Source organism: Aspergillus versicolor (genome assembly GCF_001890125.1).
Source record: "Aspergillus versicolor CBS 583.65 unplaced genomic scaffold ASPVEscaffold_10, whole genome shotgun sequence".
Taxonomy (NCBI): Eukaryota; Fungi; Ascomycota; class Eurotiomycetes; order Eurotiales; family Aspergillaceae; genus Aspergillus; species Aspergillus versicolor.
In genome coordinates, this window is record NW_024467533.1 from 435,185 (window position 1) to 459,683 (window position 24,499).

General features: G+C 51.7%; 11 protein-coding genes across 11 annotated transcripts; 4 read left to right on the forward strand and 7 right to left on the reverse strand.

The window, feature by feature from the left end:
• Positions 1–262: 262 nt before the first annotated feature.
• ASPVEDRAFT_32409 (uncharacterized protein) lies at positions 263–3,412 on the reverse strand (the record flags this gene model as incomplete). The annotated part of the gene is made up of 8 exons (XM_040810602.1): positions 263–456; positions 506–986; positions 1,038–1,441; positions 1,495–1,589; positions 1,641–2,696; positions 2,758–2,842; positions 3,257–3,324; positions 3,366–3,412. 8 exons carry the CDS (start codon positions 3,410–3,412, stop codon positions 263–265), a joined length of 2,430 nt encoding a protein of 809 aa, XP_040671846.1.
• A 1,158-nt stretch (positions 3,413–4,570) lies between these two features.
• Positions 4,571–6,190, reverse strand: ASPVEDRAFT_139729 (Auxin Efflux Carrier superfamily; the record flags this gene model as incomplete). Its single annotated transcript, XM_040807598.1, has 5 exons — positions 4,571–4,666; positions 4,715–4,895; positions 4,958–5,484; positions 5,578–5,870; positions 5,959–6,190. 5 exons carry the CDS (start codon positions 6,188–6,190, stop codon positions 4,571–4,573), a joined length of 1,329 nt encoding a protein of 442 aa, XP_040671847.1.
• A 329-nt stretch (positions 6,191–6,519) lies between these two features.
• Positions 6,520–8,045, reverse strand: ASPVEDRAFT_87404 (oxygenase MpaB family protein; the record flags this gene model as incomplete). Its single annotated transcript, XM_040818057.1, has 4 exons — positions 6,520–6,783; positions 6,834–7,560; positions 7,613–7,641; positions 7,689–8,045. 4 exons carry the CDS (start codon positions 8,043–8,045, stop codon positions 6,520–6,522), a joined length of 1,377 nt encoding a protein of 458 aa, XP_040671848.1.
• Positions 8,046–8,478: 433 nt separating this feature from the next.
• On the forward strand, positions 8,479–11,381 carry ASPVEDRAFT_45505 (H(+)-transporting V1 sector ATPase subunit A). Its single transcript, XM_040813303.1, has 5 exons — positions 8,479–9,288; positions 9,388–9,472; positions 9,532–10,199; positions 10,259–11,155; positions 11,206–11,381. Exons 1-5 carry the CDS (start codon positions 8,896–8,898, stop codon positions 11,260–11,262), a joined length of 2,100 nt encoding a protein of 699 aa, XP_040671849.1. The 5' UTR covers positions 8,479–8,895; the 3' UTR covers positions 11,263–11,381.
• Positions 11,382–11,581: 200 nt separating this feature from the next.
• Positions 11,582–14,635, forward strand: ASPVEDRAFT_45506 (dynamin-like GTPase vpsA). Its single transcript, XM_040813304.1, has 8 exons — positions 11,582–11,756; positions 11,823–11,892; positions 11,972–12,066; positions 12,150–12,891; positions 12,942–13,583; positions 13,635–13,899; positions 13,954–14,038; positions 14,091–14,635. Exons 1-8 carry the CDS (start codon positions 11,731–11,733, stop codon positions 14,257–14,259), a joined length of 2,094 nt encoding a protein of 697 aa, XP_040671850.1. The 5' UTR covers positions 11,582–11,730; the 3' UTR covers positions 14,260–14,635.
• A 543-nt stretch (positions 14,636–15,178) lies between these two features.
• Positions 15,179–15,827, forward strand: ASPVEDRAFT_32414 (uncharacterized protein; the record flags this gene model as incomplete). Its single annotated transcript, XM_040810604.1, has 2 exons — positions 15,179–15,616; positions 15,666–15,827. The coding sequence occupies 2 exons, from the start codon at positions 15,179–15,181 to the stop codon at positions 15,825–15,827; spliced, it is 600 nt and encodes a 199-aa protein (XP_040671851.1).
• A 332-nt stretch (positions 15,828–16,159) lies between these two features.
• On the reverse strand, positions 16,160–17,819 carry ASPVEDRAFT_45507 (alpha/beta hydrolase). Its single transcript, XM_040813305.1, has 3 exons — positions 17,420–17,819; positions 17,232–17,370; positions 16,160–17,180 (listed from the first exon to the last, which is right to left on the reverse strand). The coding sequence occupies exons 1-3, from the start codon at positions 17,606–17,608 to the stop codon at positions 16,267–16,269; spliced, it is 1,242 nt and encodes a 413-aa protein (XP_040671852.1). The 5' UTR covers positions 17,609–17,819; the 3' UTR covers positions 16,160–16,266.
• On the forward strand, positions 17,760–18,922 carry ASPVEDRAFT_45508 (carbon-nitrogen hydrolase family protein). Its single transcript, XM_040813306.1, has 4 exons — positions 17,760–17,825; positions 17,875–17,963; positions 18,031–18,449; positions 18,507–18,922. The coding sequence occupies exons 1-4, from the start codon at positions 17,781–17,783 to the stop codon at positions 18,833–18,835; spliced, it is 882 nt and encodes a 293-aa protein (XP_040671853.1). The 5' UTR covers positions 17,760–17,780; the 3' UTR covers positions 18,836–18,922.
• Positions 18,923–18,964: 42 nt separating this feature from the next.
• On the reverse strand, positions 18,965–19,761 carry ASPVEDRAFT_32417 (uncharacterized protein; the record flags this gene model as incomplete). The annotated part of the gene is made up of 2 exons (XM_040810605.1): positions 18,965–19,253; positions 19,334–19,761. The coding sequence occupies 2 exons, from the start codon at positions 19,759–19,761 to the stop codon at positions 18,965–18,967; spliced, it is 717 nt and encodes a 238-aa protein (XP_040671854.1).
• Positions 19,762–20,250: 489 nt separating this feature from the next.
• Positions 20,251–21,497, reverse strand: ASPVEDRAFT_45509 (D-isomer specific 2-hydroxyacid dehydrogenase family protein). Its single transcript, XM_040813307.1, has one exon. It carries the CDS (start codon positions 21,380–21,382, stop codon positions 20,381–20,383), a length of 1,002 nt encoding a protein of 333 aa, XP_040671855.1. The 5' UTR covers positions 21,383–21,497; the 3' UTR covers positions 20,251–20,380.
• Positions 21,498–21,732: 235 nt separating this feature from the next.
• Positions 21,733–23,575, reverse strand: ASPVEDRAFT_154183 (glycosyltransferase family 2 protein; the record flags this gene model as incomplete). Its single annotated transcript, XM_040808398.1, has 3 exons — positions 21,733–22,745; positions 22,792–23,026; positions 23,075–23,575. The coding sequence occupies 3 exons, from the start codon at positions 23,573–23,575 to the stop codon at positions 21,733–21,735; spliced, it is 1,749 nt and encodes a 582-aa protein (XP_040671856.1).
• Between the last annotated feature and the right edge of the window lie 924 nt (positions 23,576–24,499).

Consider the following 24,499-nt stretch of genomic DNA (forward strand, 5'->3'; position numbering starts at 1 on the left):
TAGAAAAGTTGGGAGCGTGTGTATATGCAGAAAGTTGGAAAATTGTCGAGAAGGGGGAGCAGTTGAGACTGATGTATTGAGAAGACATGAGATTATCTGCTCCAAGTTTATATGGAATGATCCGAAAAATAAGTCTTATTCAGAAGCTTGATGTTGAACGTAATGCGCTTGTTCGAGCATAGCCATTCCCTGTCACCGCTCGGCGCTTTCCTGGAGTACTGCTGGGGTGTACATCGCGCTCTCGACTCCAGCTGTTATTAGGTTAGTATGGAACTTCCATATCCAAGACGGTATTGAATGGTACCCACATCTTAACCAAGCAGTCATCACCCGCGGAAGCAAACATGCCAGGATCAGCAGGGTTCCATGAGATTGCGTTCACACACCCCTGAAGATGTCCTTCGAGCGTCTCAACGAGCGACCCATTCTCCTTATGCCATACGTAAATCCGGGAGTCTATTTAGCAGTTAGTAGCCACATTTAGAAATTAAGGTGGGTTTCCTACCTTCACTACCGCTGACAACGAAGTTCTCTGCAGCTCCTCCAAATGTACTGCGGATAATAAACGTGCTCTGTTTTTGGCCTTGGAAACGGCGGAGGACCTCTGACGTTTCAATGTCGATCAGTTGAATCTCGCACTCGGTAAGATTTACGAGCATGTAGCGCGAATCGCTGCTGACAGCGACAGAAGTCGCTTTGCTCTTCAGGGGAAGACTGTATTCCTGCTCGTGAGTATTGAAATTGAAGACGCGGATCTTACTCTCCACGTCTACGGCAATCAGACGTCGGCCATCAGGTGTTATCGCACAATCTTGAACGCGGAAACCGTTGGGCCACATGTGCAGGGGCTGGCCGCGGATGCTCCAATGGCACAACTGGGAGCTCTTATCAAGAGACGCGGTTACGAATGATTCCCCGTCGGGAGCCCAGACAGCCGCGGTTACCGGTTGCCGGTGGTGGTTGATAGTCAGAAGGCATCTCCCAGTCTATTTTCATGATTAGCTTGAAAAGTGCGGGTATAGTAGATCAAAGCTCACCTCCATGCTCCATACGCGGGCTGTCTTGTCCTGCGAACAGGTGATTAACTTGCTGTCATCCGGGCTCCAAACGGCATGAGCAACCCCAGCTTCGTGCCCCAAAAGTTTATACAGGACGGAAAATGTACTCGTGTCGTAAATAATCACACTGCTGTCCCGGCCTGCCGTGACTAATTTCGTACCATCATGAGAAAATTGACAGTGCCAAACCTCATCAGAATGTTGATTCAGCTCGAGTTTCGTGCTAAGAGGGAAATCGTTGCGGTCGCACATATGATCTGAGTAAAGAGACGGTGACTCTGCGGTATTGTGATATAGGCAATGGTTGATCTGATTCTGTTTAACATGGTCTAACAAGGTGGCAAGCCGATTATCCGGGATCATGACCGACGGGGATATAAATTCTGCTCCAGCGGTTAGAGAGGGTCATTTTGACAATAGGGGAAAGCAAACTCACTTGACAGTTCTGACAGCAGTCGCTCCCTGGAGAAGCCAACTGGGCTATCCCAGCCGACTTGGTCGTGAAGGTGCTCTGGGGGGCACATAAGAAGACTAGCCATCCATTAGCAATGAAAAATAATGAAAGGGTCATCTAATACTCACCTAGACAGAGCGTGCAGGCGTCCGATGTCGTAGTCCAAAGGAGTCAGCTCCTGTCGAAGAACAATCAATGCTCCTGGGAGAGCTCGTTCTTCCAGTAGTTCAAGGAACTTTTGTTGCCGCAGATAGAAAAGCATTTCACTCTTATCGGCATTTTCCACCAGTGCCAACTTTTCCTTGCTCGTCGTTTCATCCTCGGTTTGTCCCTGCTCGGACGCCTGAAACGATTGTACCAGGATGCGCTCCGCCTCAGCCCATCGTCCCTCGAGTATTGCATTCCTGAAGATGGCCACCGCGGGGCTCTCCAGTTGGTAGCCGCTTTCCGAGCTCAGCAAAGCCGCCGAACCACTATAACCAAGTTCATGGAGACTCTGAATGAGAATCCTCGTCACTTCTTCTCGGTCATGATTGAAATATTTCGATTTTTTTGAAGACTTCTGGAAACCGCCTGTCCTTGATTCTCCATTCGAACTAGAATGTGACGACTGTCCGTTCAGAGTGCGACTGGCGGCGGCCTTCTGAGCAGGCGAGGCCGTCCCTCCCTTGCCCACCTGGGAGTAGTTATTGGTAGTTGATATTCCATCTGGTCGCATATTTGCCAGGCGCCTGCGCTTGGACGAAGGAGGATAGCCCTCTGATGGGACACCGGACTGGATCTGGTTTTGTTCGTGAAGTGAGCTGACTTCGTCTACCGCCGTATGACCTCCCGCGCGGCCTCCAGTTCCGGGGACAGAAGGGTTAGGCGGATTTGACGAACTGCGGCGGCGGCGGCGATTCGTAGAAGATAGATGCTCGGCCTGGTGTGAACGACGGCGACGGGAGTCAGCTTCTTGCTGCGGTGTAGCTGGGGTACTGCCGGCGGAGGTATCGGCGCCCGGGCGAGACGGAGTGAGCTCGGATGGGATCGTCGGAGGATTTGGGAGGTCGGAGGCCACGGAGGAGGGCGAGTAAGGGGGAGGAATGTCGGCCAGATCGAATATTCCAAGCCTGCCCTTTCCGCCTGGCTCTGTAGCAGAACCAGGAGAGCAGACGTATATCAGCGGTGGGTCCCTGATGCTCCTGGAAAGCTCAGTACCCGTCCCTGAGCTCGATCCGGATCAGGAGCCCTCCAATTCCTTACCTCTGAAGTGGGTATTGAGGGTGTGCAGATAAGGCTGGCGAGGGGGCGTCGATAAGTGCGAGGCGAAGGGTGCGAGAGAGGAGACCTGAGATCAAGTGGAGCGAGAGGTCTTATCGGGCCTGACAGGAGCTGGAGGAAGTCGCCAAGCTCCAAAAACGACGAGGAGGAGGAGCGAGATACAGCTGGGAAACAATAAATCAAGAGCTCGTGCTTTAACTTTGAAAGCGAGGTTGGGCAGGAGCGACGATCTGGAGGGAAAGGTGACGGAGAGGTGGGTAGGTCGATCGAGAGATGAGATGAGGTTGAAGCATTCGGCGATGTCTTAACTATTTCTCCGTGGGCCCAACCGTCACTGCTGCTTGGATAATACGGCCTCCAGAGCACGATATCGCCCGAATCTACTGGAGCGATTTGTTTCTAGGGAAAATGCGAGCCTCGATGCGATCCCTGACAAATCGAGGTTCTGCGGTATTTTCTAGCAAAGCGTTCTTATCCGTACAGCCCGAGGATATATAACCCAACAACTCCCACGTATCCCAACCAGCAGCGTCATCCACTCGAGTACGCCTGGTGGGTATAGATTGTGCCTAATTACTCTCAAGGTTCACCCTTCCAGCATCCAAAGTAAGACTAGCCTGTCAGGTCCCAGAGTCATGAATGTGCTCCAGCTTCGACAACAAAGCAGGCCACCTCGCAGGCCACCTAGCCGACCCAGGACAACGCTGCGGACGACGTATCAGAGCTGCTTCTGGCTTTCTGCTGTTTTATGCTGCTCTCCGCCGTTATCTGCTGCGCTCTGAACCAGGAACGTTTTGGAGCTCTGGGGCTGCGATCCAGCTGACTGATTGGGGCGTCATCCTACCTGACGCAAGGATATCCTGACGCCATCAGAGGCTATTATTGATGGCTGCCGCGGGTATTCAAGGGGAGAGATCAATGATTGCTGGTATCGCCAATACTATTGGTTCTGAATGATCATCAGCAGAGGCATCATATGGCAAAGTCAGCCAGTCTGTTAGTATTTGATGAACGTGTTTGCCCGGAGATTCCCGACAGAAGAGCACCGTCCAAAGAACCCCAGATTTCCCTCGTTCGTGACTGCAATGCTGTCAATTGTGGTACCGGTACAGTTCTGTTCCAGCGGCCGCCTTCCACAGGATTACGCTCTCATGTTCTCAGCTCAGAGTCTCTGACTTACTACATACGATAGATGGCTCTTCTCCTCCTGGCTGCCCAATCGACGGGAATCTTTGAGCAGCCAGCCACTGGCGCATCATCCGTGGGACAAAGCACCCTCCTGACCTCATAATGATCCCTCTCTTCCCCACATCGCCTCCACAGTCCGTATAAAGGTGCCCCATCGCTCTCATCGAGATACTAGATCCCAACTTGACGCTGCAAACATCTCCGAATAACTCTGCTTTAAATCCAACTCAAAACTCCTATCTCTTAATCTACCAAAATGGGTGGCTGCGGCTGTGGATCCGGCAACACTTGCAACTGCTCCGGTCCGAGCTCGTGCACTTGCGGCCAGAGCTGCCAATGCAAGGAATGCGGAGTATGTATCACCTTTGCCTTTTTGGACCCGTGGAACTGGTATGCGGGCAGGGTATGTTTCAGACGCTAACCTATACGATAATTAACAGAAGTAAACTGCTTCCTCAATATGTGTCCAGCAGACGGGGACGACACATGCGCTGAGTTCTCGCTCAACGTGATTCTGGATATTCTCCTGGATATGTAATATGTGAAAATCCATAATAAATTGACATTGTCTTTCTCCAATTAAGCTGTATGATTTCTAGTACTGTAATTATCGCGCCGTACTCTGCCCATCCAGCGCGGCCTGCGACGCCTTCAACGCCCCCGTAATCGTGAAGGAAATACACGGCGAGAGCATATACATGACCTGTAAATGTAAGCACCATCCCATTCGGTTACGACGGGAGACACATACAGTCAACGTCTTTGCGATCGTCATCTTCTGTCTCTCAGAAGCCTTGGCCAACTCAGCGAGTCCTTGAATAACCAACGCCGGAGGCCCAGCCGGCATGAGCATCATGCTGAACCAGAGAACGGGGTCTGATCGCAGTACAGACGTTTTTCGCGCGAGGCCGTAGATGATTGAGATACCGAGTCTGTGGCGATGTAATCAGCAACCATCACTGCAGCAATAAGCCAAGGAGACGGGAACACGCACGCAGGCCAAACAACAAGCCGGATCAGAAAGATCGTCAGAATCGCTTTGACGCCCGGGTTACTCGATCTCGTACTCCCGGCTCCATCACCACCATTGCCACTGTCCATCTTCTCAAAACTAACCCCAAGCTCACACCCGACGATGAAAATCTGCAGCGTCGTAAACAGCTTTCCGACATTCTTGATACTCGACGTCAACCAAGCATTGAATATACCCCCCTCTTCGTACGTATTAAAGAATGCCTTGTGTAGCTGCGGAACCAACCCCAACACTGCACCAACAAGCGTACAGATGATAGCAACATCAGCCATCGGGGTATCAAACGGCGCGATCACACTCTGCTTCAGGCGTTTCGGGAAGTCGCACACCACATCCCTAGCCCAGCGCTTCATTCTTGCAGAGAAGAAATCCAAACCGGAATACTTTTGGTTCTGAGCCTGGCCGCCGTGCAGCAGCGGCATTTCTTCATCCGCGTGGTTGGCGCCTCTATCATCGTTCCCATTCCCATTCCCATTCCCATCCTCGTTCTCGTTTACACGTCCAAATCCATCCTCTCTACCCTCTACATCTCCATCTCCCTCTCTATCCCCATCGTCAGCACCGTCGTCGCCGTCCCCAACTCCATCCCCACCCTTCAACATAGCCGGCCCAACCGCATACCCAATCGTCTTGGAAATGACACCACAAAGCAGGAAATAGCTCTGCGCGCGCGCAATCGCCTCAGCGACGGAGTCGCCGTCCTGGATAATCATATTCAAACTGCCGACACTCTTCAACGACTCCAGTAGGAGTAGCGGGAGAGAGGTTGTGTTGTTGAATGCACACGCGGGCGTGACCCAAGCCGGGAGTCTGAGGAGTTTCGAGGCTAGCCGTGCGAGGGCGATTGAGAGGGTTGTGTACGCTATTGACCAAACTGTATATTATTCACTATTAGCTGGGCTCAGCGTTTAATATAAGGTAGGATGGCGTAGGGTAGGGTAGGTAGGGTAGGACGGGCGCACCCAAGACAGGAACGTAATTCAACGCATTATCCAGCTGCAGCTGCTCGCCTAGATGGACGAGGATCAGGGCCGGGAGAAGAACCTTCACACCCAGCGCCGAAACATCGTTGATCGAGCTGCGGTGGATGAGGCCGAATTTGCGAGCCGCGACGCCGTAGGATAGGGTCAGCAATACGGAGACGCAGGCTTGGAGTGCGCCCAGGAAGGAGACAGCGAGGCTTCCCCGGGGCATAGTGAATGTTTTAATGCTTATTTTGACTTTTATATGTGGTTTATCGTATTTGGAAACAGGGCACGCGAGCTGGGTTTTAAAAGGTGAAGCTGTTGGTTGGTGTTGATATTCTATGTCGTCATGATGGCGATGATGAGGTCTAGATCCACATCGCTTTCTTTATACAGCGTTTCAGGTTGGATTTTTGCTGTGACTTATGTCAAGGTCATACTTGTTCCTGGCAGTATTTAATTGTGCTCGAAGAAATCTGTGGTTGTTTGAAATATATGATGCAGAGTTGAACTACGTAAACCGGTATCTACAAAGGCGGCTATAAAATTGAGGCATCGTCACGCTCGCAAAAGCTTTTGCCGACCAAGTATACGTGCGCCTGCCATGGCACCATAGAGCGCCGTTGCTGCTGAAGTGCATACAGCAAGGACGCCCAGCTGGGCGAGAGTCTCAATACCGGGCTTGGACACCTTTCTATTTTTGCGAGTTCCTAGCTTCGTCGTCCGAGTGAACCAAGGGACGTACTTGAAGTCAAAGATTGTCTCCCCTCCAAGGCCGTGCTCCTTGTCTGTTATTATCGAGTAATACATCTTTCGACGAACCTGTACATCTGTCAACACTAGAAGAGGTAGAGAGTAAGAGAAAGACGAACCGCAATCCACACCTTGTCGAAGAGCGGGAAGACTCGATTTGAGTATGCTACTACCATGACAAGATAACAGTAGCCGTATATGAGCGTCTGGTAGTAAAGGCTTGTCTTCGGGATGTCGAGGCGATCTGAGAGTTTGTTGCCGTTGAGATGCCGGGCCATAGCCTCCATGAACTCCTTCGACGCAAAGGTGGGTGCAGTATTCTCAAGACCGATGACAATGTTCTTAGCAAGAACTTGCCCGATGGGCTTGGGGTCGACCTCAAATTCCAGAATCGACTCCATAAATGCCTTAGCGGTAGGTTTGTCCGCGAGGAAGTCGGTTGGGGTGCCCATGTAATATGCCACCAGCCTCCAAAGAGCTATGTAATCCTCGATTTCGTTCTCCGTGGGGTAGATACCCTGTCGGGGGAGGCCCATCCAAACCACACTGGTTGAGAATGTGTTGATTGTCCCAATGCAATCGAGATCGCTGATCGGGATACCGAATTTCTCGATATCATAATATTCCGGCTTCTCTTTGACAAGACTGAGAATCCGAGACCGGACGGATGAGTGCAGGAGCCTCACTCTAACCGAAGACTGATGACCAGCGCCACCGGGCTTCATGGAGTCTACAGAAAGAGACACCTGGAGGATGTGCTGAAGAGTCTCCAATAGTCTTCGTCGAACAACATCTGCAGAGAATCCTCCAGTCCGGGCCAGAGTCTCAACAATACGGTTGGCACCCCTGTGCAAATTGGTCAGTATGCACGACACCAAGCCAGTATGAGATCATTTACATTCCACCTAATAGGCTTTGAAAGCTGAGCTAAGAGACGTCAGTGTGGGCATTTACTCTTCAACGATTGTACTGACCACATTCATTATTGGCATCCCGTAGCGGAAGAACACTTCCTGCCCTCTTTTGACCTGATCCCAGTCGACCCAGTCAGGGACGGTGTTGATTTCCGTCAACAGCTCTTTAAGCTTGGGATCATCCTTTGCATGCTTCTCCAATAGCGCAAGCAGGTCACGTTTGGGTGCTTTAGTTGGTGGTTCGCCGGCTTTGGGACGGTACTTCTCCGGAGGCGAGAGCTCGTTGAGCTTTGCGATACAATCGTCCGCTAGCTTGTCATACGTAAAAGTCATTGGACGCAGCTGCTCTGCTGTCTGATGAAGTTCGGTCCATTCGAACGAGATATCCCAATGCGTGTGGATGTCAGGAGGTGTCATCTTGGTTTGATTTTTATGGCTGCAGTATAGGGCAAATAGGAAGGATAGCAGCAGTTGAATGCCCGCGGGCAACAGGCCATATAATATACCATTCTGCTCCGTGCAACAAACCATATGATTAGCTGTAGCTTTCCTGATGCCTTCCCCAAGGCTGATCAATTGCTATCATTCTTTGACAGCATTTCCCATGTGGAGGTGAGTCCATTCCTGGAGAGGTAAAGAGCCGAGAAGCGGGCTCAAATCCACGGATCGAGGAAGACCATTTACGGTTAGCTGGTGTCTGTGAGCATGTGAACCACCACCATCTGGTGCACAGTGAAGGACTAGGAAGGATGGAAATGCGGGGAACCAACAACTTGTTGGATGGACACATGGCGGGGAAGTTTGGTGGAGGGATCCATGACACTGCAGAACGACTCATGATTCCGTGCTCCAATAGCCATGTCTGGGAGAGATCGGAGTATACATATAAAACTAAGATACGTGATGGCCCAACCTGTCAATATTAAGCCGCACGTAGATCTTGCCAGCCGCTTATTCACTTGATGAATCCAGCTATGCTGCGGGCAGCGGGGCATTATCAGTGCAAAGCAGTGGGACTGTGTGCCACAAAGTGTTACAGCCGCCTGGTGGTTTCGTATGAGCTTCCAGCGTATTTATCAACAGCTATGAACCTGAGATGTCTCTTTCTGAATGATCCAATGCCAATGCTGGCGGAGTCCTTAAATCGTTAGTTAAAGCACATCAGCCGAAACTTACTCAGCGCCTGAGGCTAACTAAGCAACCCCCTAAACAACACACCCCCGTTTCGTGCAGATGACCCGTCGAGCACGGCTAATTCTAGAAGCGAATGTTGGGATTGGGCGTGCGTCGACTGAAGTCTCGTCCGTCATTGCTGGATCTGATCGCCAACCGTGGTGGTGGTGGTGTAGTTGAGCAGAGCTCCCCCAGTCCGGCATCACCGCCCAGACCGGCCGACCTGCCACCGCTCCCCGTTTCACCCACTCTGTCGTCCTCCAGCGACAGCGACAGCGCCAGCTCAAGCAACAGCACCAACAGCACCCCCATCCCGCAGCCCCTCTTTTTGTCCACGCCTCCCATCCAAACGCCGGCTCCTCACACCATGGCTCCCTCTGGAAAGGGCTCTTCGAGCTCTGAGGATGTCAGCACTGGTGCTGTCTTCTCCATTTCCGGTCCCGTTGTGGTGGCCGAGAACATGATCGGCTGTGCTATGTACGAGCTGGTGAGTGCTCCCGAGCTACCTGGTCGATGAGCTCTGTCTCTCAGAGCAAATGTCCATTGTTGTTGGTCGCCTTGCTTACTCGCCGCGATGGGCTTCTAGTGTCAAGTCGGCCATGATCAGCTAGTCGGAGAAGTTATTCGTATCGAAGCGGATAAGGCCACCATTCAGGTTTACGAGGAAACAGGTACTGCGACCCTGCTCTAGGTGAAATGCTTAATGGTCTAACTTTTCTTCGCTTGCTAGCTGGATTGACGGTCGGTGACCCCGTCTGGCGAACTGGCAAGCCTTTGTCCGTCGAGCTCGGCCCTGGTTTGATGGAAACGATTTACGACGGTATTCAGCGACCCCTGCGAGCTATTTCCGACGAATCAGGCAGCATCTACATTCCCCGCGGTATCAAGGTCAACGCGCTGGATCGCAAGAAGAAATGGGATTTCAAGCCCGGCAAGTACAAGGTCGGCGACCACATTACAGGTGGTGATATCTGGGGTACCGTTTTCGAGAACAGCTTGTTGAATGACCACAAAATCCTACTCCCTCCCCGTGCCAAAGGTACCATCACTCGGATAGCGGAAGCCGGTAGCTACACTGTTGAGGAACAGCTGCTGGAGATTGAGTTCAATGGCGTCAAGTCGACACACGGAATGATGCACACCTGGCCTGTCCGTGTGCCCCGACCGGTCAACGAGAAGAAGTCCGCCGATGAGCCGTTCATTGTCGGCCAGCGTGTGCTCGACTCTCTCTTTCCCAGTGTGTTGGGTGGTACCGTCTGCATTCCTGGCGCTTTCGGGTGTGGTAAGACCGTCATCTCACAAAGTGTGTCCAAATTCTCCAACAGTGATGTCATTGTCTATGTTGGTTGTGGTGAGCGTGGTAACGAGATGGCCGAAGTGCTGATGGATTTCCCCGAGGTATGCTTGCTAAACCGTTGTTGAGTGTTGCACAACGCTAACGTGCCGTTTCCTTGTAGCTCAGCATCACGATCGATGGCCGCAAAGAGCCTATCATGAAACGTACCTGCTTGATCGCTAACACCTCCAACATGCCTGTCGCTGCTCGTGAAGCTTCAATTTACACTGGTATCACCATTGCAGAATACTTCCGTGATCAAGGAAAGAACGTTGCTATGATGGCAGACTCCAGTTCCCGATGGGCTGAAGCCCTTCGTGAGCTTTCCGGTCGTCTTGGAGAGATGCCGGCTGACCAAGGTTTCCCCGCCTATCTCGGTGCCAAGCTTGCTTCGTTCTACGAACGTGCCGGTAAGACGATCGCTCTCGGAAGTCCCGAGCGAGATGGCAGTGTCAGCATTGTCGCCGCCGTTAGTCCTCCCGGTGGTGATTTCTCAGACCCTGTCACTACTAGTACGATGAGTATTGTCCAAGTGTTCTGGGGCTTGGACAAGAAACTGGCGCAGCGCAAGCACTTCCCTTCGATCAACACAGGTATCTCTTACAGCAAGTACACGAACGTCCTGGACACCTACTACGAGAAGCACCACCCCGAGTTCCCTCGCCTGCGTAGACAGGTTCAAGAGCTTCTGACAAAGTCTGAAGATCTTGACCAAGTGGTCCAGCTCGTCGGAAAGGCTGCGCTTGGTGACTCGGACAAAATCACATTGGATGTCGCCGCGATGGTGAAGGATGACTTCCTGCAACAAAACGGATACAGTGATTACGACCAGTTCTGCCCTCTCTGGAAGACAGAGTACATGATGAAGGCATTCATGGGCTACCACGACGAGGCGCAGAAGGCGATCGCCCAAGGCCAGAACTGGCCCAAGGTCCGCGATGCGACTACCGACATCCAAACCTCCCTGCGGCAAATGAAGTTCGAGGTTCCAGAGGATGAGGCAAGCGTGTCTTCCAACGTAAGGGCCCTTCTGATTTAGACTTGTGAAGCCATGCTAACTCCCAGCAGTACGAGAAGATCCTGCAGACCATGTCGGAGCGGTTTGCTTCGGTGTCGGATGAGTAGATCAATGAAACGTACACGCCTTTTTTTGTTTTTCGCCCATATGATTTGAGAGCTTGTAGCATATAGCAGCTTTCTGTAGCTATTTTGTTTTTGTGAATACTACACTAGAATTCTCCGAGTCCTGATTCGTACCTAGTAAAGCTGCCTCTTACGTATCACGTAGATATTGCCAGTGAGCTGTGAAGGTCCGCCTAGGTGCCAGAATTGTTTCGGGTGGCACAAGTTACATGCACAACCGGAGTGGCAAATGACACGCACCGCCTCTGCCCAAAGCGGGACTTGGCTTTGTTGCTGCCTCTTGGAATCTCGACCGCCGACTGGAAACTTGGCCGCTCGCCATCCCGCTTCTCTTTACTTTCCACCACAATCACTGACTTTCGCTTCCTCTATATATCCCAATAATTTCTTCTCTTTTCTTGTGCTTATTAACTCCGAAGCAAACGTTGTTGTACCCTATTGTTGCCAGCCATGGCAAGCCCAACGTCTGGCTACTCGTGCGTGACCCTGGCCCCTCGTGCTCGAACCCTGAACTTAGCTGACCGATTGCGCTGCGACAACAGGATAAACGTCAATGACCCCAGCTTGATTTCGCTGGTCAACAAACTCCAGGATGTCTTCTCGACCGTAGGGGTAAGTGCTACCAATCCTCCAGCTCGATCTCCTCCCCAGCGCCCCTCCCTCCTGACACCGCTTGTTGACTCGCCGCCAGGTCCAAAACCCCATCGATTTGCCCCAAATCGCAGTCGTCGGTTCGCAGTCGAGTGGAAAGAGTTCCGTCTTAGAGAACATCGTCGGCCGGGATTTGTAAGTGGTTTCCCTTCCCTCTTCGCAACATCGGATGTTGGGGCCGCGCGTCGCTAACATGGCCGTTTGCCCCCTTTACCTAGCCTCCCTCGTGGTTCTGGAATTGTTACTCGACGTCCCCTCATTCTGCAACTCATCAACAAACCCCCGCAAGCGAACGGCGTGAAGGAGGAGAAGCTCGAAACGACGGATAAGGAGGCGAACGTGGACGAGTATGGCGAGTTCCTGCACATTCCAGGCCAGAAGTTCCACGACTTCAACAAGATCCGTGAGGAGATTGTCCGCGAAACCGAGACCAAGGTCGGTCGCAATGCCGGAATCTCTGCTGCACCCATCAACCTGCGAATCTACTCCCCCAACGTCCTCACCCTGACACTTGTGGATCTGCCCGGTTTGACCAAGGTGCCCGTCGGTGACCAGCCAAAGGACATTGAGAGGCAAATCCGCGACATGGTTTTGAAGTATATCAGCAAGCCCAACGCCATAATATTAGCTGTGACGGCCGCGAACCAGGATCTTGCCAACTCCGATGGGCTGAAGCTCGCACGTGAGGTGGACCCGGAGGGTCAGCGCACAATCGGTGTGTTGTCCAAGGTCGATCTCATGGATGAGGGCACAGACGTGGTGGATATTCTTGCTGGCAGGATTATCCCTCTGCGTCTGGGTTATGTTCCCGTGGTCAACCGTGGACAGCGCGATATTGAGAACAAGCGACCTATCGCATATGCACTGGAGAACGAAAAGAACTTCTTCGAAAACCACAAGGCGTACCGGAACAAGGCTTCGTACTGCGGAACACCGTACCTGGCCAGAAAGCTGAACTTGGTGAGTTTTGCCAACCGGCAAGTGTCGAGAGCTTGGGCTAACTTGAGTAGATCCTTATGATGCACATCAAGCAAACGCTCCCGGATATCAAGTCCAGAATCTCCTCCTCCCTGCAGAAGTATTCGTCTGAACTGTCACAGCTTGGCGACTCCATGCTCGGCAACAGCGCCAACATCATTCTTAACATCATCACAGAATTCAGCAACGAGTACCGGACAGTTCTGGAGGGTAACAACCAGGAGCTTTCCAGCGTCGAGCTTTCAGGTGGTGCCCGTATCAGTTTCGTGTTCCACGAGCTCTACGGCAACGGTGTGAAGGCAGTCGACCCGTTCGACCAAGTGAAGGACATTGATATTCGGACCATCCTGTTCAACTCGTCTGGTTCATCGCCTGCACTCTTCATCGGCACTACAGCTTTCGAGCTCATTGTCAAGCAACAGATCACGCGCCTCGAAGACCCAAGTCTGAAGTGTATCTCTTTGGTCTACGACGAGCTTGTCCGTATTCTCGGACAGCTTCTGAACAAGCAACTGTTCCGTCGCTACCCGATGCTGAAGGAGAAATTCCACGCAGTTGTGATTGCGTTCTTTAAGAAGGCCATGGAGCCTACGAATAAGCTTGTCCGGGATCTCATTGCTATGGAGTCGACTTACATCAACACTGCCCACCCCGATTTCCTCAACGGACACCGGGTAAGTTACGGAAACTCTACTGTCTTTAGGAAATCCGACTAACAGCTACAGGCAATGGCCATTGTAAACGAACGTCATGCTGCTAGTAAGCCGACTCAGGTGGACCCGAAGACGGGCAAGCCTCTACCCCCCCGCGCAAACAGCCCCTCCGTTGAACCCACTCCTGCTGGTGCGGACACTAGCAGTACTGGATTCTTTGGCAGCTTCTGGGCGTCAAAGAACAAGAAGAAGATGGCGGCTATGGAGGCTCCCCCACCAAACCTCAAGGCATCGGCCGCTTTGTCTGAACGTGAAAGCACCGAGGTGGAGGTTATTAGTAAGTTTTGTTATTTACGACCTACGTAGGAGCAAGACTAACAATGTGATGCAGAGCTCCTCATTACCTCCTACTACAACATCGTTAAGCGTACGATGATTGATATGGTCCCGAAAGCTATCATGTACACTCTCGTGCAGTATGTATAGTCCTGTCCATCTGGTGCCACAACCTGCTGACCACGCCCCTAGATTCTCCAAGGAAGGAATGCAGCGAGAACTGCTCGAGAACATGTACCGTAACGCCGAACTAGACGACCTGCTGAAGGAAAGCGACTACACCATCCGGCGGCGGAAGGAGTGCCAGCAAATGGTGGAGAGCCTTAGCCGCGCGAGTGAGATTGTCAGCCAGGTGCAGTGATTGCAGTAGAACGCGACTTGTGATTCCCACTTCGTTCGTCTTTCGTTTCCTTCTACGTCTTGGTTTTGGTGGGGAAGATTCGGCACTTTCTTTTGTTTAAGGGACCCATGCCTTATGTTTATAGTTTTCCTGATATGAGCAAAGGGTTGCTACGGCTGCATTTCTTTCTGATGTCGGGTCTGGATCTTTCTCACGAATTTGTATCGCCTAATGATGATGCTTGCGCTAGAATAAGACCGTGAATTTGTGCGTGTTGGCAGTGTACTGAGTACGGTATGAAGTAGCCTTGCAGTATAAAAGTATCCTATCAATAGTCTGAAACTGTTGTCTTTGTGCACATAAGTGGCATTAGTCGAGTCTCGAGTAGGAAGCAGTCATGAGGGCCTTTGCCCCGGCAGAATCTAATCATCTGACCGCCTCAGCTGCCTGGATCACATGATCAATGTCGCAGCACATGGTCCACTTGCACAAAAGAGGTTAGCGTGACGAGTCCCTTGTCTGCGCAAATAAGCGTTTGTTAGTGTTGTTAGTGCCGGGAAGCCATGCAGGAGGACCCAGAGGCCGTGCACTTTTGCATGCCAATGGTTAACACATCATTGTCTTACTTTATGTTATCAAGGGGATTGATGAGGCTGTTATTTAGAATAGGAGTATGCGTAGGTTTTCGTAATAATATAGTGATTGGAGGCTACTTGCGCATGTTTTGTTAATAGTCTTGTTTCTTCTTCACCTTCAGTGTTGAATGTTCTCGTGTTGTACTGTCCCCTCTACAGGTAAACACAACAGAGAAATCTTCATTTACACCTCTTCAATCTCTCTCTAATTTCTCTCTACGTTGGAATATCTTGCCCGCTCCAGCACTTCAGTAACATCTCTCTCCAAATACGCATCTGACTCTGAAGTCGTCCTACTACTAACCATGTCCCTCAACGCAACATCCTATCCTATCGACATCGACGAGATGCATGTACCGAGTGCGGAAACTATAGCCAAGCGGCGTGCCGCCCGTCGCGAAATGGCCAGAATAGCCGAAATTAGGCGTCGTCTCGAATCCGCCAAGATTGTTTCTTACGCCGATGCCAGTCCTGAGGAGGATTTCAGCATGGACATGCTCTTCCAGTTCGATTACACGGCCTCGTCTGAGGGTTCTGTGAGAGGTAGGACCAAAGTTCCTTTCGCGAAAAAGATTAAGGGGAAATACAAGAAGAACAAGAGCAATAAGAAGGCTGGGAAACTTACCCGTGTTGAAGATGAAGAGAGGGATGGATTTGTTATTGTCAACAGTTTTGATTACATTGGGACTGAGAACCACGGTCAGCCTTCTGGAAAGAGCATTGAGACGAGAACCTATGCCCTTGTGAGTTCTACTTCCCAATGACTCTCTCCTGTCCTGTTTGTCAGGCTAGGGCCTCATGAGACTCCGCACCTTAAGACTAACCAAGCTCTCCAACCAGAGTACTCAATTTTCAGCCAGAAAGCACATCCGACTACCTTCAGACCGTGACAATAGGAGGCCATGGGATGCATTCAGGGTGATACGAGGGGTGCTCGGGTTCGGCTGGGACTAGACTGGACTCTGCGATGGCATATCACTTGCAGGTGGTTTTGCATTTGGAGTAGTCGATTGCGACTGAGACTCTTGTTTACGCTTTTGTTTATTTAATTTACTGGCATTTCATTCGTGTTTTAATTGGGACGAGGAGTTAACAGAACGGAGTGGTGGTCGGATTGGAACCGGGGTAATGATTTATGATGCGATGTGGCTACGGTTTTGAATGATGATCTCCCTGGCATACTTAGAGCTGGTCTTTATCTTCCAGGCATTATTTCAGATAACTATACAATATTGAATCTATTACGCCTCACAAGTAGTATGGTAGGTCTGGCCTCAAGGATAGTCTCATGAAGCAGTTTTAGTGCCCAGTAAAGAGTAACTTATATCACCAGGGCTAGTGTATTTAAAAACAGGTCTATCTACAATATATCTACTCTATTATAGTCTCAAGATCAGAGTTTAGGCTTTCTAGAAGCACCAATATGTTTCTCCCACTGCTCATCAATCTTAACCCGCTCCGGATGCGGAACCCTCCCCCAAGCCTCGTGAAACCCTTTCACCTTCGACTCCCACTCCAACACTCTAGAATGAATAAAATCCGCACTGACATCTGCACTCTCCCTCACAAGCTCCATCGGAACCAGGTGGCCGCAGGGGAGAACAGCCTCCTCCACAAAGCCCTTAGCCACACCACCACTCCCACCTACGCCAGTGCCGGTTGTCTCAACTTTGGCTCTCCGCGCAGACGGCGAGGAGAGGTCAGACTTGTCGCCAAAGAGATACAGCACGGCGGGCTTGATACCCGGCAACCTCCGCAGCATCTGCGCCGGCTCGGGGCGATAAAAGGGTGTAGAAGGGTCAATATCATCAGGATGCATTTCATGCTCCGGGTATCCACGGGGCAGACCAGATCTGTCATCAGTATAAGAGGGCCGCATGTAAAAGTACAACTCTTGGGGCTTTGTCGTCGTCAGCGTCACAGCCTCTGGGCCAGTTTCGCTGTCTGTAGTCGGGTAAAGCGGTGTCGGCAGATTGCGGAGCCCATACTGCGCCCATTTCTCAAATACCCTGGGGTCCCAGGCTTGGTAGAAGGGGCTTGATTTGAATTTTTGGATGGCTTGCTCGCGGGAGGCCCAGATGTCGCGGCGGTATGTGGATGCTTGGGCGAATTTGAGACCTGGGTTCTCCCGCTGTATTACCGGGTCTACCAGGACGAGGGCGCTGAATAGCGAGGGGTGCATTAGGGAGAGGTGAGCTAGTTGCATCCCGCCCATGCTATGGCCGATGCCGACTACAGGCTGGGGGATTTGGTCTTGGAATTGGTTTATCATGGAAAGCAGGTCGCGGGAATGGTCGTGCCAGTCCGCTGGGAGGTGTTAGATGCCGGCTGTTTAATAAGAATGAGAATGGAGCATACGATCGTTTCCAAGAATTGATTCATTTAGGATGCCACTTTGGCCTTGCTGGACGACGTCTGCGATCCAGATGGATCGGATTCGGCGGTTGAGACTTGACAGTCGTTCGTATATGTCGTCCCACAGAGGTTCATACAGCTCCTGCTATTTGTTAGAGCAAGAAGCGACGGCTTTGAAGAGGTGAAAGTACCTTTGGGAATCCATTTGCATGGGCTCCAACGAGAGTGACATCGCCATCTCCTGGAGTTGGGTTGTCTATGGGGATATACTGCTTCACAGCGAGTCTCAGCTGGTTCTCATGGCCCGGCTTGACAGCACCCAGACGCTCTCGGATACCCTGACAGCGGACTGTATGCTCGACGACGCGGAAATGGGACATGGATCTCCTGAACGACCGCAAGCTCAACATGATTGTTGATGTGGAGGATCCGCAGTGTTCCCCGCGGTTCCCCTGGTTCCCCGGCCGTTAACCGAGCGCATTCAATTCCCGCCCGCCCGACCCTGAGGATTTTCTTGGCTCTCTTTTCACCCATCAAGCAACTCGTCTCAGCATGCCGCCAACTCATCGCGTCGCGGTCGTCCAGTGGTCGATCAAGGTCCGGCCCCCGACCCTGCAGTCTTGGCATCAATTAACCTCTACTGTAGAACCTCGCTGTGGAACAAAACCACGCCACAGCATGCGACTACATCCGCTCTGCCGCCGCACAGGGCGCGGGGTTGGTTGTGCTCCCTGAGTATGCACCCCGCCCCCAATTAGAGCACAGTACAGAGTTAAGATAAAATATCCTAACTGGCCACCAGGTACCATCTATTCGGCTGGGCACCCGAAGACCCCCTCTTCGCCGTCCAAGCCTCTCAAACAGCGCAGTACCTCAGGGCCTACCAAGCCCTCGCCAAGGAACTCAACATCTGCCTCGTCCCGGGGACAATCGTTGAGAAGCACCCACACCCAGACGGAGATGCGGACCCAGATAGCTACGTCCTCTACAACACAGCCTACTTCATCTCCAACACCGGCGAGATCCTCGGCCAGTACCGGAAGAAGAACATCTGGCATCCCGAGCGGGCATACCTGACTTCATCCACGTCGGAACCGCATGAAGTCTTCGACACCCCGATTGGGAAGGTCGGGCTTCTCATCTGTTGGGATATGGCGTTCCCCGAGGCCTTTCGTGAGCTGATTGCCGCTGGGGCGGAGACAATTATTATTCCTACTTATTGTATGTATCCCCCCTTCATCCGGGAATTAGGTATCATCGAGTCTAATGATTTGATAGGGGGCCGCTATGACGCTTCGCCAGTTGCCTTGAAACATAATCCTAACTCGGAGGAGCTCTTCCTCGACTCTACGTTGACGGCGCGTTGCTTCGAGAACACATGTGCTGTCATCTTTGCAAATTATTCCGGTGTTGAGCAGTCTCTTGGTATGTCGCGGGTTGTTCTCCCTATTGTTGGGCCTGTAGGGAAGATGGAGAATGAGGAGGGTGTGCTGGTTGTTGATATGGATATGGACGTGGTGAAGATCGCGGAGGATAACTACAAGGTCAGAATGGACCTGGGGAGGGAAGAGTGGTATTATTCCTACCGGCATTCTAAGAAGGATTAAAAGGTTGTTATGTTCTGTGGTATTCTAGAACTACACCATAACACTAAAGATACATGATAAAATATCCAAATATATTTACTAGAACAACATTGCCTAGCGACCCACACCCCATCTCGTAGAGCCACCCAATCAATTACAGCGTCCAGTGGAACTAGTAAATACACCTTGCACTCCCATGACCCGAGGAGAGGGCTCACAAGACGGGACCTGAACTACAGTATGATACCGCCGAATATGATTCTGCAGACCATCCTTCCTATTAAACGCCCTCTTTCCTTCGCACTCCGGCTCTGGACAGACATGCTTCTTAGGGGAAGTATGCAGCGTGCGCACATGGCGCCGCAGGTCATATCTGCGCTTGAAGCCGCCCTTGTAGGTGCAGCCTTCCCACATGCATTTCAGAGGCGGAGTCGGGTCACTAAAAGTTGCCAGGTTAGACCCTTAACTCAACCAAGATAGTAAATCTAAATTATATGCACTGGATTGGTTCGGACCTACCTAATTTCTGGGTTATGGACGGTGCCCTTATATGGGCTCCTTTTAGGAGTGTTTTCCATTGTTGGAGACGGCAAGCGACGCTCTTTTTCCACCTCACTCATGTAGACAGCGGGTGTGTCAGGGCTCGGCGATGACCGGCTGCTATACGCTGGCAATGAGAGGTCGTCTGTCACATAGCTGGGTGATGCTTCGTTGCTTGGGAGGGTGCTTGGTGTAGCGGCATCGGGGACAGCATCGTATAGCATGTTTGATGTAAAAAATGGATAGAGGAATAGATTGGACTCAAATGATTCCATATCAAATGGTATATGAATGGCGGACCCAGGGAATTCGCCAGGTGCAGGGGCTTGCTTGGGCTTGTCTGCGGCGAATGTATAGTCCGGGAAAGACGACTGTATACACTCGTTGTAGATAGGCATCGACGACATAGTGCAGGAAACAGGCATTTGATCAGGTAGTAAATAAGATTGTAAGAGCTAGCTGGTTGAAGTGTGGCTTGTCTGTTTTTAGCCAAGGGCGTGGCGAGGTTATTATATCTTCAGTCTGGCGATGAGATAGTGGGTGTATCATGACGGTGAAGGAGTCTGTGAATAGCATCCCAAGTGAAGTACAGGGAATCTGTGATGTTATAGGGTGCTTCACAAACAGATTATGCGTATTTATCGTACTCACTGCTTCCATGAGGCCACGTCAATTAGCAGACTGGATTTGAGCTTAATGTCTAGCACGATGTTGCTTTCCCTTCTGTCTGGATTGCTGGTCGCTGAATGCCATGTATTTCTTTTTTTGTTTTCTACGCGCTCTCTCGGTCAGTTCCAAATGGCCATCCGAGTTCTGCTGCTGTTAATTTACTTTCCTTGCACTTTCAGGCATCCGCCTTCCCTGTGGAAGCTGTTGCTCGGGCTGTGAGATATGGAGTTAATGTATATAGTTGTCGCTGATGCTGAGTTTACCATTTTCAATGTTGTATGACCGGTAGTCTATATTTATAGAAGCTATATACTCATGGTTCTTATAGCTAAACATGCATTATTATCGAGTCGAAGATTAACAGACAACATTAACTAAGTTCCCCTCGATATACCCCTCCAGCCCTTCTACCAACAAATCCTGCAGATTCCGGATTGTCGACTCCGAGAACCACGCAATATGCGGCGACAGCGTCAGGTTCGGCACGTCTTCCTCCAGCAGCACCGACTGCCCACGCACGGGGGGCTCTCCATCAAACACATCGACTGCCGCACCAGCAATCCAGCCCTCCCTCAACGCCCGAACAAGCGCCCTCTCCTCCACAATCCCTCCCCTGGCAACATTGACAACCACCGCATCCCTCCTCATCGCCTGCAACTCGCCCTCCCCAATCAACCCAACCGTCTCCCCACTCTTCGCCGCCGCAACAATCACCACCGTAGCTCTCTGCACCGCCGTCTCAAACCCCACCCTCCCCTCCCTCACCTGCATCCCCATAACCCCCTTCCGCTCCGCAATCAGAACCTGCATCCCAAGCGCCCTCGCAACAGCCTCAATCCGCTTCCCCACAGCCCCATACCCAATTATAGCCACAACCTCCTGCTGCGTCGTATGCGGCGGGCCGCCCTGGAACCGATGCACGAGCGTCCGTTTCTCCGCATACTCATCATCCCCACCCGACCCCGTTATCAAATTATGCAACCCCACAACCTTCCGCCTCGCAGCAAAATACAACGCAATCGCATGCTCGGCAACAGTGCCCACATTCGCGCCGGGGCAGTTTATCACCGTGACCCCGCGCGACTGGAACGCGGAGATGTGTTCGTGCACCCATTCGACGCCCGTGGCCATGACGATGATGCATTGCAGGCGCGGACAGGCCTGCAGCACGTCCGGTGTGATTGGCACGATGGTAGTGATTGCGATTGTGGCGTCGTGTAGCGCTGAGATTAGGGCTGGTGTTGAGGGCGGTGTTGAGTCGTAGCCTGTGTAGGTGTGGGGGAAGGAGAAGGGCGGGATGGGGCAGTGGCATTCTTCGAGGCAGACGACGTGGTGGTGGGTTGGGGCTGCGGATGTCATTTTGATGGCGGTCGTTTTATTGAGGTCATAGAGAGAAAATAGAGAGAAAATGAGAGCAGGATGAGATGAGTTGCTGCCTGTTGGTGTTGAAGCTCTGCTGACGGGGGTGTTTATGCTTATCGCGGGTGGGGTTGTACTGATAAGAGTAAGACTCCACGCAATGCATGACATGACTCGAAGTATACAATAATACAATGCTATTATTATTATACTATACTATTACTGGCCGTCTTGGCTCTATCTATATACAATCCATAATATCATCAAACAAGTCATCTACATCCGTAAAAACTACACTAGAAAAACCAACCCCCAAACATACTGAAACAAAAAAAAAAAAAAAAAAAAAATCACACGATTCCAGCCCCCATCGCAAAAGCCGGTTTCTTGCTCACCCGGTACACCAACCGATCTGTCCAGAAATGCATAAACACCGCATGAATTGTCGGCACGGCTCCAAATATTGTGCCCGCAATGGGAAATATAATCCGTTCAAACAGGAAAGTCAATCGGTACCAGTGACGACGATCCGAGAACCCAGTATTAACATCGCCGCCGTGGAGTTGGCTCGTGTCGTTTCTTCGGGTCTGCAGGCAGAGCGCGTACCACCGGTTGTAAAGAGATATGCAGATATTCATCCACACAAAGGACGCGAAGCGCAGGAAAGCTGTGAACTGGAAAGTGAACGTGATGTAAGGGTGAAGCGGCATCTGTGTAAACGAAGCGAGTTGTTCATACACCATAGAGAAGATGAGCAGGATGGTGAAGTGGCAGGGGAGGAAGTGTGCTTCCCAGAGAAGGTGCATCAGGGCAATGTGTCTCGGCTTGAGGAGAAGACAGCGCCAGCTGAACCGGAATGAGCCGACTGTATTCCTGGTTGCGAAGCCCGAGTCGAGAGCACCCCACATGTGTCGCAGGGCCTGTCGGTATCGTGCAACGCAGGTGTCCAGCCAGCGACGGAAGCCTGCATGTGGCAGGTCGCTGGAGACGTTGCACTGGCTTGCTGGGGTGTGGACGACGCGGGAGATGAGGCTGCCGTTTGTGTTGAAGTAACATTTCAGCATCATGTGCATGTCCTCTCCGATAGAGGTCGGGTCGCTGTCCCAGCCACCGACTCTGTCTGCGAGCACAAGAGGGAGGGAGTAGACGGAGGTTGGGATGGAGACGGTGGAGTGAGGATACATGGTAGACAGGCCGGCGAAGCTCCATAGCAGGTCGGCGCAGCGAACCATGATAGGGCTGTCGTTGGAGTTTCTGTCGAAGATTATAGGGCACGAGTAGAGCGTACGATCGGCCTCGGTGATATGGGCATAGTGTAGGCGACGGATCTCGGTAAAGTAGTCCTGTAGAAGGTTTGTATCGGCTGGGCCTGTTAGTAAATGGACCTATATAGATATGGCAGCACCCACCATCCATGACGGTGATGATCACGTTGCAACTCCCAGACCCCAGCTCAGCCCGGTGCACCTGTCCGATGCAGCGCGCAGCAAAGGCGACATTGGAACTCTTTCCTGCAATCTCCAGAGGCAGACCAGAGGGGTGGAAGGTTGGTTGTACAAGCGCAAACGACTTTTCATACAACGAGACCAGCTTCTCAGCCTTCTCAGCTGCCCCGGCTTCCTTCTGCTCCATAGCGAGGTAGATCTAATCCATCAGCTCCTACTCCTATTATAACTTGGTGGTATACCATACCTCATACTGAGTGCGTGCTCGTGGATGGCTGGCGAGAACGTCGAGTGTATCACGCAGGGTGCCGATGTCCTCGTTATAGTTCGGGAGTATAAGGGCATGAGTGACTTCCTCCGAGAGTTCTGTAGCCCACGTCTGGGCTCGCTTCAAGTCCAGGGAAGTTGCGAGAGGGTCGTCCGTAAGAGGACTCGCTGGCTCAGGAGTACTACTCGGAGACTGGTCGGATCGCCGCTTCAGAACCTTGGATGTTTGACGGAAGGCATGAGACAAGGCCCATGAGAGTCGGCCGGTGAATAGCAGAGTGTTGAGATGGACCAGGATTGTATATACAACGAATATCGTCTGCGCCAGGGTGAGTGTAGCAGGGTCGTTAGAAGGCCCCTTGCCCCTCGGTGGGCCTTTCCATGACCCTGGGAGCACATCGGTCGAGGTTAGAAGAAGGAGGGCAAGGAGAGCAAGGATACTAAGGCCGGGGAGGCAGCGGGAAGCCCACTGGGCAAACATCATGAAGGATAGAAAACACTTTACGGGGAAGCAAGAGGAGAGCAGGGTCAAAGCACAGGGACTATACAGCTTAAGAGAGCTCAGCGAGGGGCGCTACTGAAGCGAATACCTTTGGCTAATTCCCGTACCAAGAGGTGTGTAGAACTACGATCACGGCACTGCTTCTTCAGAAAAGGACCATTCATCGTGCGAGATTTGGCAACATGGTGGTAGTAGCGAAGAGCGAATGGCTCCACGCTCATGAAAGGCCCGAGCTGTGTATATTCGTCCCGATATGTTCCTTGCCCGTGTTGGTGTCTATGATCAGCAACAGATCTCCCTCAATTTTAAGGCACGGCTGGGGACTAATTGGGTATTGCTGGGGGAGGAAAATGCGCTGATCGGGACAATAATGAATGTCTGATCCAGGGACCTGTGCTTTCCGTCTGCCCGAGTCTGTAGATGCGCAACCTTGATACAGTGTAAGGCATCGCAGGACCTTCCATGTCAGCCAACTCTGGTGGCTAGTTGCGTTGAGTCAACAGGTTGAACTGTTGTTTTCAGGGACATTAAGAGTCCAGCAGAGGTGTACTTTCCGATCTACATACACAAAGCCCGTATACTGTCAATGATATACATCTTCAGGGCAGCGTTCCATATATGGCGCCTCTGATTGGGCCATGGCAGTATCCAATAGAATCCGCACCAGAGCCGCGTGGTCTCGATGGCCCAACGTTGTTTGGCGAAAGTTTACGCTCTAAATTAGTCTAATAGAGGTTGAAATTTGGCACAGGAGCCGATCATGAGGAACCAGGGAGAGCACTGGAGCAGGCGTCAGCACTTTATCTCCTGTACCAACCTGAGGCCCTATATATTGGATTGGCACCCAAAGTATTGCTGAGATCTTCTTGCTGCGAGCGCTTTCTACGGTGGAGAACGCCCCTT